The sequence below is a fragment of the Rhinolophus sinicus genome, linkage group LG02 (genome assembly GCF_036562045.2).
Source record: "Rhinolophus sinicus isolate RSC01 linkage group LG02, ASM3656204v1, whole genome shotgun sequence".
In the NCBI taxonomy this organism is placed as follows: Eukaryota; Metazoa; Chordata; class Mammalia; order Chiroptera; family Rhinolophidae; genus Rhinolophus; species Rhinolophus sinicus.
Window position 1 is genome coordinate 171,729,450 of NC_133752.1, and position 13,375 is coordinate 171,742,824.

Below are 13,375 nucleotides of genomic sequence, written 5' to 3' on the forward strand. Positions count from 1 at the left end.
CACGATTTTCACCGACTTTATTGGCCCCCGACCCCGCTGGCTCCCTCGCAGCCCACCTCCCCACTAGATCGCGCCGGCTCTCCAAGACATCTAGCATAATCAAAAACACTTCGGAGTGGCTATGAAAAGCGCCTTTGCTTGGGAAGCCAGCTCCCCGGTGGCGGCGTCAGGGTCACTTGCTCTTTGCCTTCTGACTCTCCGTCTTTTTGGGCAGCAGCACGGCCTGGATGTTGGGCAGGACGCCGCCCTGAGCGATGGTCACTTTTCCCAGCAGCTTGTTCAGCTCCTCGTCGTTGCGGATGGCGAGCTGCAGGTGGCGAGGGATTATCCTGGTCTTCTTGTTGTCACGCGCTGCGTTGCCAGCCAACTCCAGGATCTCCGCGGTCAGGTACTCCAACACCGCCGCCAGGTACACCGGCGCCCCAGCGCCTACTCGCTCCGCGTAGTTACCTTTGCGCAACAGTCTGTGCACTCGGCCCACCGGGAACTGCAGGCCTGCGCGGGAGGACCGGGACTTGGCCTTTGCTCGCACTTTGCCGCCCTGCTTTCCCCGACCAGACATGTTCACCTCTCGCCTAAAACTCTAGCGAGAGAAAAAGAACTCAGCGATTCGGACTCAGGTATAGTATAGGAACGCAACGCACCACACCGGAACTGCCTCTACCAACTTTGCTGCCACTTTGCAGCGCCTCCCCATTGGACGCCGCAACATCCTCTGTCTGAGTAACCAATGATAGGCAGTCTCTACTCCCAATTAGAGCGCTGGCAGGGGCACCGCCTTCTCCAGCTTTCTCCAATCAAAAAGCAAACTGCTACTTTTCATTTGCATATCTGCCGGTACCAGTTCTCTGCGTTTGGAACTCCTTTGACCTTATTGGATCCTGAGGTTTCAACGTCCACGCCCGGTCCCAGGAAAATAAAGTCTTAAGAATGAAGGAACCGTGGTTAGAAACAGAAAGATCCGGAAGAAGAGCTACTCCGTCTCCGTAAACACGAGGAGCTCAAGGAAGCAATGTCCCCTGAGGTCGCGGAGGAGGATTTCTTCACGTCATACAGCATCCTAGCTTGGTAGTTACCTAACTCCAGAGCCCAAGCCTGTGGGCAACACTGCTCCTCAAACGGAATCACAAACACACCGAATTCTGCCTACCCAGCACAGAGTACGTTGCCTGTTATTTTTAGCAAGTGCCTTGCCTCCTGCAAACCTCGAGGCTCCCTCCTGCTGATGACCCAACTGTGAAGAGCTGGCTACAAGTGAGCCTTCTCCAATGGAGCTGGCGATCTGAACTTGACCTAGACCAGATGACGCTGGACTCCCCGCACAGCTGTGCGGCTCACAGGCTGCCAATCTTGGCTCCTAAGGGACGTGAAACTAGAGTGGTAGACTAGACGGGAATGCTTTCTTCACAGAGGGCAGGAATAGGCTCACTTAGCCAAAACTTAACATCTTTTGTCTTTGAGGTTATGAGCCTGAAAAGAGGCCCTGGATTCCAGAAGAGCCGGCAGTCTGAGTTCAGTTGCTGAGGCCGTTTTAGCTTTGGCTTTTAGCCTAGTTGGTCACTGGGCGTCTGGGATCACGTTCTCCACGAAGACTATGAGAGTCGCCTTGTAGACGATCCCAGGGGTGGATAAAGTTTGTAAGACATTCCGGTGGCGCTCAGAGGTCATGAAAAGACTAAAAGAAGAAAGAACGGCAGCAATTTCCCTTGCAGAGCCACAGAATTTGGAACAAAATTAATTTTATTGAAGTAGAAATTTCTACTAACTCAGCGAGATAATTTCATTTACCTCAATATTTTCTATAATGATAAAATTACATGGCTACGTGATATAATGTTAAATACTCATTAAAATAAACAATACTTTATATGGATTATAGTTTCCACTTAAATGTAAAACAAATTGATCCTCTCTCCATTCTAATGATTTAATTTTACTGAAGTAATGTTTTCAACCATTTATGTATAGGTCCTTACTGCTTAGCATTATGACTAACCTGTCTATACTCGGGACTCAATAAATGTCTTTTGAGAAGCAGTATATTGTCATGATTAAGGTGGTCATCCCGGATCCAGACTGCTGGGTCCAAATCCTGGCTCTACCATTTACCAGCTGACCTTGGATAAGTTATTTAACCCCTATACCTATCCCAAAGTGTTATGAAGATGAAATATATTAGTAAGCATCCAATAACTGTTAGATAAACTGAATAAATGGACATACAAATCTCTGCAGTGTTTAATAAGATGTTCCTGGAAAGTGTTCTGTAAATTTAGCTTAAATTTTTGCCTATATCATGGAAAATTTTAACAGATTATTATTGGCACTGTTTTTCTTTTTATTCTTGTAAGCAAGAGAGATTTCTAACTTGAAAGTGTTCAAATCTTGATTTCTTATAGTAAATATAAATATACATAAACCAACCTATTTTACCATTATAAGGATACCTGACTCTTCAAGATTTCATAGACTTTTTTTTCTTTCACTGAGTCAAGAATTAAAATCATATAGTACTATTTGACTATTGTCGCGTCCAGTGCAACACGTGCAGTGAGGGTGCGAGAAGGGGTGGCTGTGGGTTGAGTTTTTAAGAAAGAAACAAACAGACTTAATGTAGTTAAATCTCTCCGAAGAACAGGGGGCCTCACAGTCTCAGAGGACTGGAGCCCCTAACTGGACCGACTGGAAGCTTTTATTGCTACTCATACAAGTAACATTGTTTCTTACATGATCTGTGAGACTCATACATCATAGCAGAAAAATGTTTATTCAAATCACCCTTTGTCTGTAAACAGCCAAAGCACAAGGTCCCATGATGTCTTAATTACGGTATGTACCATCTCAGGGACAAGTCTATCATATTGTAACAGTCCCGTTGAGATAAGTGGAGAGAACTGATCTTTATTGTCTTCACGACTTCTCTCACAAACAGGTGGGAGAGAAAAGCCAGAGCCAGCAGTGGCTTTTCCTAGGCAGGGAGAAGGGGAGGTAAGGCCCCTTCCCATATTTTTCTAAGGCATCACGTCGGGGGTCTCCACTTGGTTCCACCTGACTTGGGTTGTATCTCCCGTGAGATATCTTACCCGTCTTTGGCTGCAAACCATCTTTTGGAGACCAGATAGAGAGACATAAGGTGTAAACACAAGGATGGAACAGAGTCCCAGAAAGGCACAGTCTTACAGACTCTTCTTTCCTTAAGGAAAGACACAGGGGGACAGTTGCCTAGGCTGTTGTGTGACTACAGACTATTCAGGATTTTTTTTTTTTCAGCCATCGGGTGTTCCAAGGGCTTTTTAAATTCATCTTTAACAACAACAACAAAAAAATACTTTTTGTGTTACGGTGATGGGTAAATTATAAACATTTAGATATATAATAAATATTTACCATAAAGCTTTCATGCTAGAAAGGTAGGGACAGGGAGCACAATTGACTCAAGATGTTAAGTACTTAGGAAAGAGTTTTAAATCATCCTCTAAATACTGCCTTTTTTTCTCAGTAAAACCTTTTGGGAAGACAGAGTTCTATCTTCTAGAGCCATGACACTACCGAGTTTCATCTTTGTTCAGGGATTCTCAAGAAAATGACAGAGAACCTCCTCATTGGGGATTTGTAGTATAAACTGCTGTTTAAAGCCACAATCATGGCACCCATTATTTTATAAGAACTTTGAATTTTTAAGTGGCAGTCAAAACCACAGATTTCAGTGGAAATAAGAAATTTACAGTATTTCAACTAAATAACCATAGAAATAGATATTTGATGGAAAAGCATATAGGCACTTGGTGTGAGAGGGAACAGAGGAGGCAGGAAAATCTGCCAATCATGCAGATGAAGCTGCAAGAGAAAAGTCTGGAGAGGGTGAGAGGGAGAAGTTTAGACCTTTTGAAAGAATTTTAATTCTCCACTGGGCCACAAAAGAGAACCATTAAAAAATGTCCTCTTTCCCCACTAGTGACTTAAAAAGATCCACAGGTGAAAAGCTGTAAAGCAATTGCTTTGAAAGCTAACAAGATGTAAAGCATTGCTAGTTACTATTGATTTTCACATTAGCCTGGGAATGGTTATTATAAGAGTAAGCATTCTATTTGAAAAATAGAATTAGAATTCGAGCGCACCTGACGTAGAGTCAAGGGCGATCGGGGCGGTGGAGGACACAGAGAAAGAAGGAGGGAGGGAAACCAGGTGCGCAAAGGATCTGGCCTACTTTGTTTTAAGCGTTGAGAAATGGGAATATAAATTCTATTGAGTCTTTCCTCAATTTAATGGCAAAAATAGCAAAAAATTTTCCCCAAAATGCAAACAAACAAAAAAATCAGTCTAGTTTTGATTACTGCTCACTTGACTCACTATTGTAGGGAAGGGGTTAAAGTCGCCTAGAGCCTAGAGCTCTTCTCAATTTCTGGATGTTTTAGAACCTGTCGGCTACAAGGAACCACAAGCCCTGGTCTAATCCCAGGAACTGCTGCTAGCTGTTTGCTATTTTGTTCAGGTGAGACACTGCCACAACGCTGTACGGTCCAGGTAAAGGTGGCAAAGGGCTGAGTAAGGGAGGCACCAAGCCTGACCGGAAGATCTTACTGGAAAACATCCAGGGCATTAGGTAGCCTGCCATTCGCCATCTAGCCCGCGGAGGTGCTGTCAAGCGCATCTCTGGGCTCATCTATGAGGAGGAGTCTCCAGGAGTGCTCAAAGTGTTTGGAGAATGTGATCTATGATGCGGTGACCTACACGGAGCACGCCAAGCGCAAGCAGGTCATGGCCATGGATGTGGTGTATCCTCTGAAATGCCACGGCTGGAGCCCGTATGGCTTCGCCGGCTGAGCTGTCCCTGCGGCTTAGTACCTCCAGATTTTAAAAGGTCCTTTTAACGATCCTCGAAAATCATCAAGAAAAGAGTTGTTAATACTATTTATTGTGTGAATGTTAGATCTAAATGCAGATAGGTCCTTTTTTTATATACTTTTTTAAAATTAGTTTCAGGTGCACAAGACAAAGTAATACTTAGACGTTTATCTTTTATATCCCTCACATTGTGTGAACCCCCTCCCCCATCCACTAACCCTCTGACATCGCACAGAGCCATTACATTTCCACTGTCTCTATTCCTAATGCTGTACTCCGCTTCTTGTAAGTACATACATATATGTATATATGTATATGTATATATATATATATATATATATATATATATATATATATATACACACACACACACACACACATACATATGCATACAAACTTGTAGTTGACATTCATTATTGTTCAGCTTCAGCTTCAGGTGTATAGTTCAGTGATCAAGCATCTACATCATCCCTGAGGTGGTCTCCCTAATGAGACAAGTGTCCATTGGATACCCTAAAAAATTTTTACATTATTGATTACATTCCCCAAATTAATTTTCAGAACCCCGTGGCCATCTTGTGGTTACTGCTGTTTTCTAATTCCCTCACCTTCCCCCTTATCCTCACCCCCCGCCCATCTAGCAACCCTCAGTTTTTCCTCTATGTCTCCAAAACAGGTTCTGATTAGTTCATTCACTTATTCTTTTCTTTAGATTCCACATATAAGTGAGATCATATGGTATTTGTCTTTCTCTGTCTGACTTCACTTAACATAATGTTCTCTAGGTCCATCCATGTTGTTGCAAATGGTAAGATTTCTTTCTTCTTTATGGCGGTGTAATACTCCATTGTATAAATGTACCACAGTTTCTTAATCCAGTCATCTACCGATGGGCATTTCGGTTGTTTCCATGTCTTGGCTATTGTGTATAGTGCTGCAATAAACATAGGAGTGCATAAAGTTTTTTGAATTAGACTTTTGGATTTCTCCGGATAGATACCATGGAGTGGAATTGCTGGATCATAAGGTAGTTCCATTTTCAGATTTTTGAGATACCTCCATACTGTTTTCCATAGTGGCTGCACCAATCTGCAATCCCACCAACAGTGCACAAGGGTTCCCTTTTCTACACATCCACGCCAACACTTGTTGTTTTTTGATTTATTGATAATAGCCATTTTGACTGGGGTGAGGTGGTATCTCATTGTGGTTTTTATTTGCATTTCTCTAATGATTAGTGAGTTTGAGCATTTTTTCATATGTCTGTTTGCCATCTGTATGTTCTTTGTAGAAAAATGTCTCTTCATGTCCTTTGCCCATTTTTTAATTGGGTTGTTTGTTTTTTTGGAGTTGAGTGAGTTTTTTAATAAATTTGTGATATTAACCCCTTACCAGATATATCATTGGCAAATATCTTTTCCCATTCAGTAGGATCCCTTTTTGTTTTATTGATGGTTTCCTTTGCTGTGAAAATCTTTTTAGTTTGATGTAATCCCACATGTTTATTTTTTCTCTTACTTCCCTTGCGTGAGGAGATATATCAGTAAAAATCTTACTCCAGGTAATGTCTGTGAAGTTTCTTCTCATATTTTCTTCTAGGAATTTTATGGTTTCAGATCTTAATTTAAGTCTTTCAGACATTTTGAATTTGTTTTTGTACATGGTGTAAGGAGGTAGTCCAGCTTCATTTTTTTGCATGTGTCTGTCCAGGTCTCCCAGCACCATTTATTGAATAGACTGTCTTTACCCCACCGTACATTCTTGCTTCCATTGTCATAGATTAAATGGCCATATAGCCATGGATTTATTTCTGGACTCTCTATTCTGTTCCATTGCTCTATGTGTCTGTTTTTATGCCAGTACCATGCTGTTTTGATTACTGTAGCTTTGTAGTATAATTTGATGTCAGGTATTGTTATACCTCCCACTTTGTTCTTATTTCTAAAGATTGCTGAGGCTATCCGGGGTCTTTTATAGTCCCATATAAATTTTAGGATTATATGTTCTATTTCTGTGAAAAACGTCGTTGGTAGTTTGATAGGAATTGCGTTGAATATGTATATTGCCTTAGGCAGTATGGACATTTTAACTATATTAATTCTTCCTATCAATGAACATGGTATGTGTTTCCATCTATTTGTATCTTCTTTCATTTCTTTCTTCAGTATCTTATAATTTTCTGAGTACAGATCTTTTACTTCTTTGGTTAAATTTATTCCCAGGTATTTTATAGTCTTTGAAGCAATTGTAAACGGTATTTTTTTTTTTAATTTCTCCTTCTGATGTTTTATTATTGGTATATACAAATGCAACTGATTTCTGAATATTAATTTTGTATGCTGCTACTTTACTAAATTCATCTATCAGCTCTAATAGTTTCTTGGTGGAGTCTTTAGGGTTCTTTATATATAGTATCATGTCATCTGCATATAATGACAATTTTACTTCGTCCTTACTGATCTGGATGCCTTTTATTTCTTTTTCTTGTCTGATTGCTGTGGCTAGAACTTCCAGCACTATGTTGAATACAAGTGGAGAAAGTGGGCAATCTTGCCTTGTTCCTGATCTTAGGGGGAATGGTTTTAGCTTTTCCCCATTGAGTATGATGTTAGCTGTGGGTTTATCATATATGGCCTCTATTATGTTGAGATATGATCCCTCTATTCCCACTTTCTTAAGGGTTTTTATCATAAACGGCTGCTGGATTTTATCAAATGCTTTTTCTGCATCTATCGATATGATCATGTGATTTTTATTTTTCATTTTGTTAATGTGGTGTATCACATTAATTGATTTGTGGATGTTGAACCACCCTTGCATACCAGGGATGAATCCCACTTGATCATGGTGTATGATCTTTTTAATGTATTGCTGAATTCTGTTTGCTAATATTTTGTTGAGTATTTTTTGCATCTATGTTCATTAGAGATATTGGCCTGTAGTTTTCTTTTCTTTTTTTTAATTTTTTTTTTATTGGGGAATATTGGGGAACAGTGTGTTTCTCCAGGGCCCATCAGCTCCAAGTCGTTGTCCTTCAATCTAGTTGTGGAGGGCACAGCTCAGCTCCAAGTCCAGTTGCTGTTTTCAATCTTTAGTTGCAGGGGGCGTAGCTTACTGGCCCATGTGGGAATCGAACCGGCAACCCTGTTGTTCAGAGCTCATGCTCTAACCAACTGACCCATCCAGCCACCCTGTAGTTTTCTTTTTTTGTGGTGTCTTTGTCTGATTGTGGGATCAGGGTGATAGTGGCTTCGTAAAAAGTGTTTGGGAGTCTTCCCTCCTTCTGGATTTTTTGGAAGAGCTTGTGGAGAATAGGTGATAATTCTTTTTTGAACGTTTTGTAAAATTCACCTGTAAAGCCATCTGGTCCAGGGCTTTTGTTTGTTGGGAGATTATTGATTACTGATTCAATTTCCCTGGTGGTAATCAGTCTCTTCAGGTTTTCTGTTTCTTCTTGTGTTAGCCTTGGAAGGTTGTACACCTCCAGAAAATTGTCCATTTCTTCCAGATTTTTTATTGGGGAATATTGGGGAACAGTGTGTTTCAAATTTGTTGGCATATAGCTGCTCATAGTAGTTTCTTTAAATTTTTTGTATTTCTGCGGTGTCTGTTGTCACTTCTACTCTTTCATTTCTGATTTTATTAATTTGGGTCCTCTCTTTTTTTAAATGAGTCTGGCTAAAGGTTTGTTGATTTTGTTTATCTTCTCTAAGAACCAACTCTTGCATTCATTGATCTTTTGTATTGTTTTTCCGGTTTCTATTTCATTTATTTCCGCTCTGATCTTTATTATCTCCTTCCTTGTACTCCCTTTGGGCTTATTTTGCTCTTCTTTTTCCAGATCCCTTAAGTGTGAAGATAAACTGTTGATTAGTGATTTTTCTTGTTTCTGTAGGTAGGCCTGCAACGCTATGAATTTCCCTCTTAGGACTGCTTTTGCATCATCCCATAGATTTTGGGTCATCATGTTTTCATTTTCGTTTGTCTCGAGATATCTTTTGATTTCTTCCTTGATCTCCTGGTTGACCCATTCATTATTTAGTAACATGTTATTCAGCCTCCATGAATTGGTGTGTCTTCCAGGTTTTTTCCGGTAGTTCACTTCTAATTTCATAGCACTGTGGTCAGAGAAGACAATTGGTATGATTTCAATTTTCTTAAATTTATCAAGACTTGTTTTGTGGCCTAACATGTGGTCTATCTTGGAAAATGTTCCATGTGCGCTTGAGAAGAACGTGTATTCTGTAGCATTAGGGTGAAATGCTCTGAAAAAATATTGATCAAATCCAAGTGGTCCAATGTGACATTTAAGGCCATTGTTTCCACATTGATTTTCTGTCTGGAACACCTGTCCCTTGTTGTCAGAGGTGTGTTGAAGTCCCCTACTATGATAGTGTTACTTTTGATCTCTGTATTTATGTCAGTCAACATCTGTTTTAAATATTTAGGTGCTCCTATGTTGGGTGCATAGATTTTACTAGGGTTCTGTCCTCTTGTCGGATCGATCCCTTTATTATTATATAGTGCCCATCTTTGTCTTTTAATATGTCCTTCATTTTAAAGTCTATTTTGTCAGATATAAGTATTGCAACTCCAGCTTTTTCTCATTTCCATTTGCATGAAATATCTTACTCCAACCCTTCACTTTCAGCCTGTGTGTGTCTTTTGATCTGAGGTGAGTCTCTTGTATACAGCATATACAAGGGTCTTGCTTTCTTATCCACTCAGCCACCCTATGTCTCTTGATTGGAGCATTTAATCCATTTACATTTAAAGTGATTATTGATAGGTACATAGTTATTGCCATTTTTAAATTTGTAGTTAGATTGTTTTCATCTTTCTTCTATTTACAGAAGTCCTTTTAGTATTTCTTGCAATGCTGGCTTGGTGGTAATAAATTCCTTTAGCTTATTCTTTTCTGGGAAGCTCTTTATCTCTCCATCAACTTTAAATGATAGCCTTGCTGGATAAAGCAATCTAGGTTGTAGGCCTTTGTTTTCCATCACTTTGAGTATCTCCTGCCACTCCCTCCTGGCCTTCAATGTTTCTGTAGAAAAGTCATTTGATAGTCTTATGGGAGTTCCCTTGTATGTAACCCTCTGTCTTTCTCTTGCTGCTTTTAGGATTCTCTCTTTGTCTTTAACTTTTGCCATTTTAACTATAATGTATCTTGGTGTGGACCTGTTTGGATTTATCCTGGTTGGAACTCTCTGCACTTCCTGGGCTTGTATGTTGGTTTCCTTCATCAGGTTAGGGAAATTTTTGGACATTATTACTTCAAATATATTCTCAATCCCTTGCTTCCTCTCTTCACCTTCTGGTATTCCTATGATGCGCATGTTGTTGCGCTTGATGTTATCCCAGAGGTCTCTTAAACCATCTTCATTGTGGGTGATCTCTGCTAACTTGTCTTCTAAGTCGCTGATTCGATCCTCTGCTTCATCTAACCTGCTGGTAATTCCTTCAAGTGAGTTCTTTATTTCAGTAATTGTGTTCTTTAGTTCTAACTGGTTGTTCATTATGATTTCTACATCCTTCTTTATGTCATCTCTAAGCTCCTTAAACATTCTTATCATCAGTGTTCTGAACTCTGTCTCTGATAGGTTGGTTACCTCTGTTTCATTTCTGGAGGTTTCTTCTGTTCTTTTATTTGGGACATGTTTCTTTGTTTCCCCATTTTGGCTGACTCTCTGTGTTTGCTTCGATGTATTAGGTAGATCCCCTAGAGTTCTTAGTTCTTGCTGGGTTATCTTATGTAGTATGTGTCCTTTATATTTGACTTGCACTACTTCCTTCTTCTCCTCTGCATGTGCTCCAAAGATGACTCTTGTGTTGTGTATATTGTCCTGTTAAAGAAGATCTTAATTGCTTTTCGCTTGTGAGTAGGTGGGGTTAAGTCCTAGGCTGACTAGTTGTGAGACTTGGCTCTGCCCACCGCAGGGTGTTCTGCTGAGTGAGGGTTGACCACTTAAATGTGGTTTGGCCCCTATGGGCTCTTGTGCCTGTAGAGAATTCCCTCTGGGTGTGTCACTTGTAGGTCAAACCCGGTAGTACTCTGGTTTGGTCTGGAGTTGGCCTCTGGGTGTGTTGAATCTTGTGCCTCTTAAGCTGGGCCCTGGTAGGGCAATTTCAGAACAAAGCAAATCACCAAGCACAACAACAACAACAACAAAGAAAAATCAAATACATTCACATGTAAAAACAACCGATAACCCACACTCAACACAGGCAAAGATATCAAAGATATAAAGACAAAACAAAACAAAAAAAGCAACCAAACAAACAAAAAATGCAGCGCCAGTCTTGGCTTAAGCCCCCCAAGTAATCTCCAGGCTGTCCTCTGCTGTACCAAAGATTCCTTTGTGTATTGTGCAGGCAGAGCCGGTCACCTGGTGCCCAGAGTGACGTTGGGACTGCAGATTTAGATGCGTGCAGGCTGAGGGGTCTGGGTGATAGTTTCTACAAAGTCAGTGCAGTTTCTGCCCTTGCCTGCACCTATGCACACTGAGAGTAGCACCACCAGCCCTGTGTCTAGTTCTCCTGAGTCTTAGGGCACATTTTCCGCGTGTGTGTGTGTGTGTGTGTGTGTGTGTGTGTGTGTGGCAGGCGGGAGATTTCTGAGCTGCTGAAATCCCAGATCTGTGTCTGCCACCTACTGCTGATCCCTGGGTGTGCCTCCGCAGTTGTAATTGCCCTCTGTTCTCTGTTCTGTCTTGGAATCCCCTGCGTCTCTGCAGCTGCGGATGCCTTCCGCCTTTCCACCGCCACAGATGCGGGATCCAGATAGGTCCTTTTGATGAAGCGTTCCAAATGCCATTAAATGTAGTAAACTCAACATTGCAGCAAGGACTCGGGCGGGCGGATCCCTGTTATAGGCTTAATGTTTGGGACTTGGGTGGAGGAGAGGTGTGAGCAATCGAGCTCTGAGTGGCTAACGCAGCACTGAGGTGCCTTATTTCTTTGGACTTTGGGAGAAGGAAGCTTCTCTACAAAATCCAAGTTATTTAGCAGTGGTAGAGGGCTTCTAAGCAGCCCTCGCCTCTGGCTCTGAACTTTACAAAGAGTGGCTTCTATGTAAATTAGGCCTAGAGGATTTACCTCCTCCAATTGGACGGGAGGGCCCTGCGTCAGAGGCGGTGGTTCTGTGCCAGTGCAGCTCCCAGGTCTGGCCTCCTAGACCTGGCGATGTCTCAGCGTGCAGTATAGGAATGCTCCACTGCAGGGAAGACAGTAAGCGCGAAGCGCAATCCTAGTGTGGCGCGCTGGAGCCTTGCTGGGTGTGAATATTTTATTTCTTGGCTGACGTTTTGAATTACAGGTGACCAAATTCAGATTCTGAATGCAATGCACAGTGCGGGCGAAGACCAAGGCCGGGTCAAGCTCGCGGCCCCTGCACTATCCGTGGACCATCCACACACAGCTACCTGCGCGGAGCAGGTGAGCTTCGGGATCCCAGAGTACCCGGCGGCGGTGCTCGGGCCCCTGACCGTGGTAATGCAGGAGGTAGCCCACTGTGAGGCCAGGGGCGTAGGGCAATGTCCTGCCTAACATCTAGGCCCAGCTTTTGCTCAGAAGACTGTCGTGTGATCTGGTCTCAGCCTGGCTACCAAGTAAAGGCCCTTTACAGAGCGACCCGCTGGGCTGTGGAAGGGCAATGGGTGGCGGGTTGGGTTCTAGTAAATTTGGTGAAAATGGTGTGCGCCAGGGAGCTGTATAGTCGCGGGGTCCTACCTAGTGATCCCGCTGTAGACCAGACAAAGCGCAGCGCAGGGGCGCCCTGTTTGAGGACGTTTTCCAGAGGCAACTGTAGGGGCTGGCGACGGGGACCCACCTACGGTGGAGGCCGGCTGGGGATGGTAGGGAGGGGAGGCAGGACTGAACTCAGTTTGATGGCCTTGCTCTATTCCTGGCTTTGTCACTAACTAATCTGTTAACCTGCGGGTTAGGGAAGGGGCTTAGAACCCCCAAATGTGGTGTGATCTCATGCAGCTGTGGTAAGGTCGTAGCACAAGGCATAACTCAGGTGTCTGTGGTGATGCAGCCATAAATAGACCTATTGTGCTGCCAGTTATATAAAAGTATAGGAAGCACATATAATTATGTATAGTACATAATACTTGATAATGATAATAAATGACTTACTGGTTTATATTTTTACTATACTATAATTTTTTTATCATTATTTTAGAATGTATTCTTTCTTACGATGTCTTCTGATTGCATCATTTCTCTTGTGCTTAACATAACCTCCTGTTGTTTTGTACAGTAACATGCTCTATAGACTTGTAGTCTAGGAAAAAAGGCTATATCATATAGCCTAGGTGTGTAGTAAGCCATACCATCTGGGTTTGTGTAAGCACTCTGATGTTTGCACAAGGACAAAATTGCCTAAGGATAGATTTCTCAGTGAATGATTATTATTAATTACCATTTTACAGATGAGGAAACTCATGGGGGGCTGAAAGAACTGGAGCCAGGATTTGAACCCAACGCTGTTGGATCCCACGCCCTTTGACCTTAACCGTTATGT

General features: G+C 42.1%; 2 protein-coding genes across 2 annotated transcripts; one reads left to right on the forward strand and one right to left on the reverse strand.

Annotated features, from left to right (window-relative positions):
- H2AJ (H2A.J histone) lies at positions 1–1,193 on the reverse strand. The gene has a single exon (XM_019744804.2). It carries the CDS (start codon positions 560–562, stop codon positions 173–175), a length of 390 nt encoding a protein of 129 aa, XP_019600363.1. The 5' UTR covers positions 563–1,193; the 3' UTR covers positions 1–172.
- A 2,152-nt stretch (positions 1,194–3,345) lies between these two features.
- H4C16 (H4 histone 16) lies at positions 3,346–4,872 on the forward strand. Its single transcript, XM_074324909.1, is given in 3 exon segments — positions 3,346–3,349; positions 4,498–4,699; positions 4,701–4,872. Coding segments are annotated over 3 exon segments (330 nt in total). The 3' UTR covers positions 4,825–4,872.
- The last annotated feature ends 8,503 nt before the right edge of the window (positions 4,873–13,375 follow it).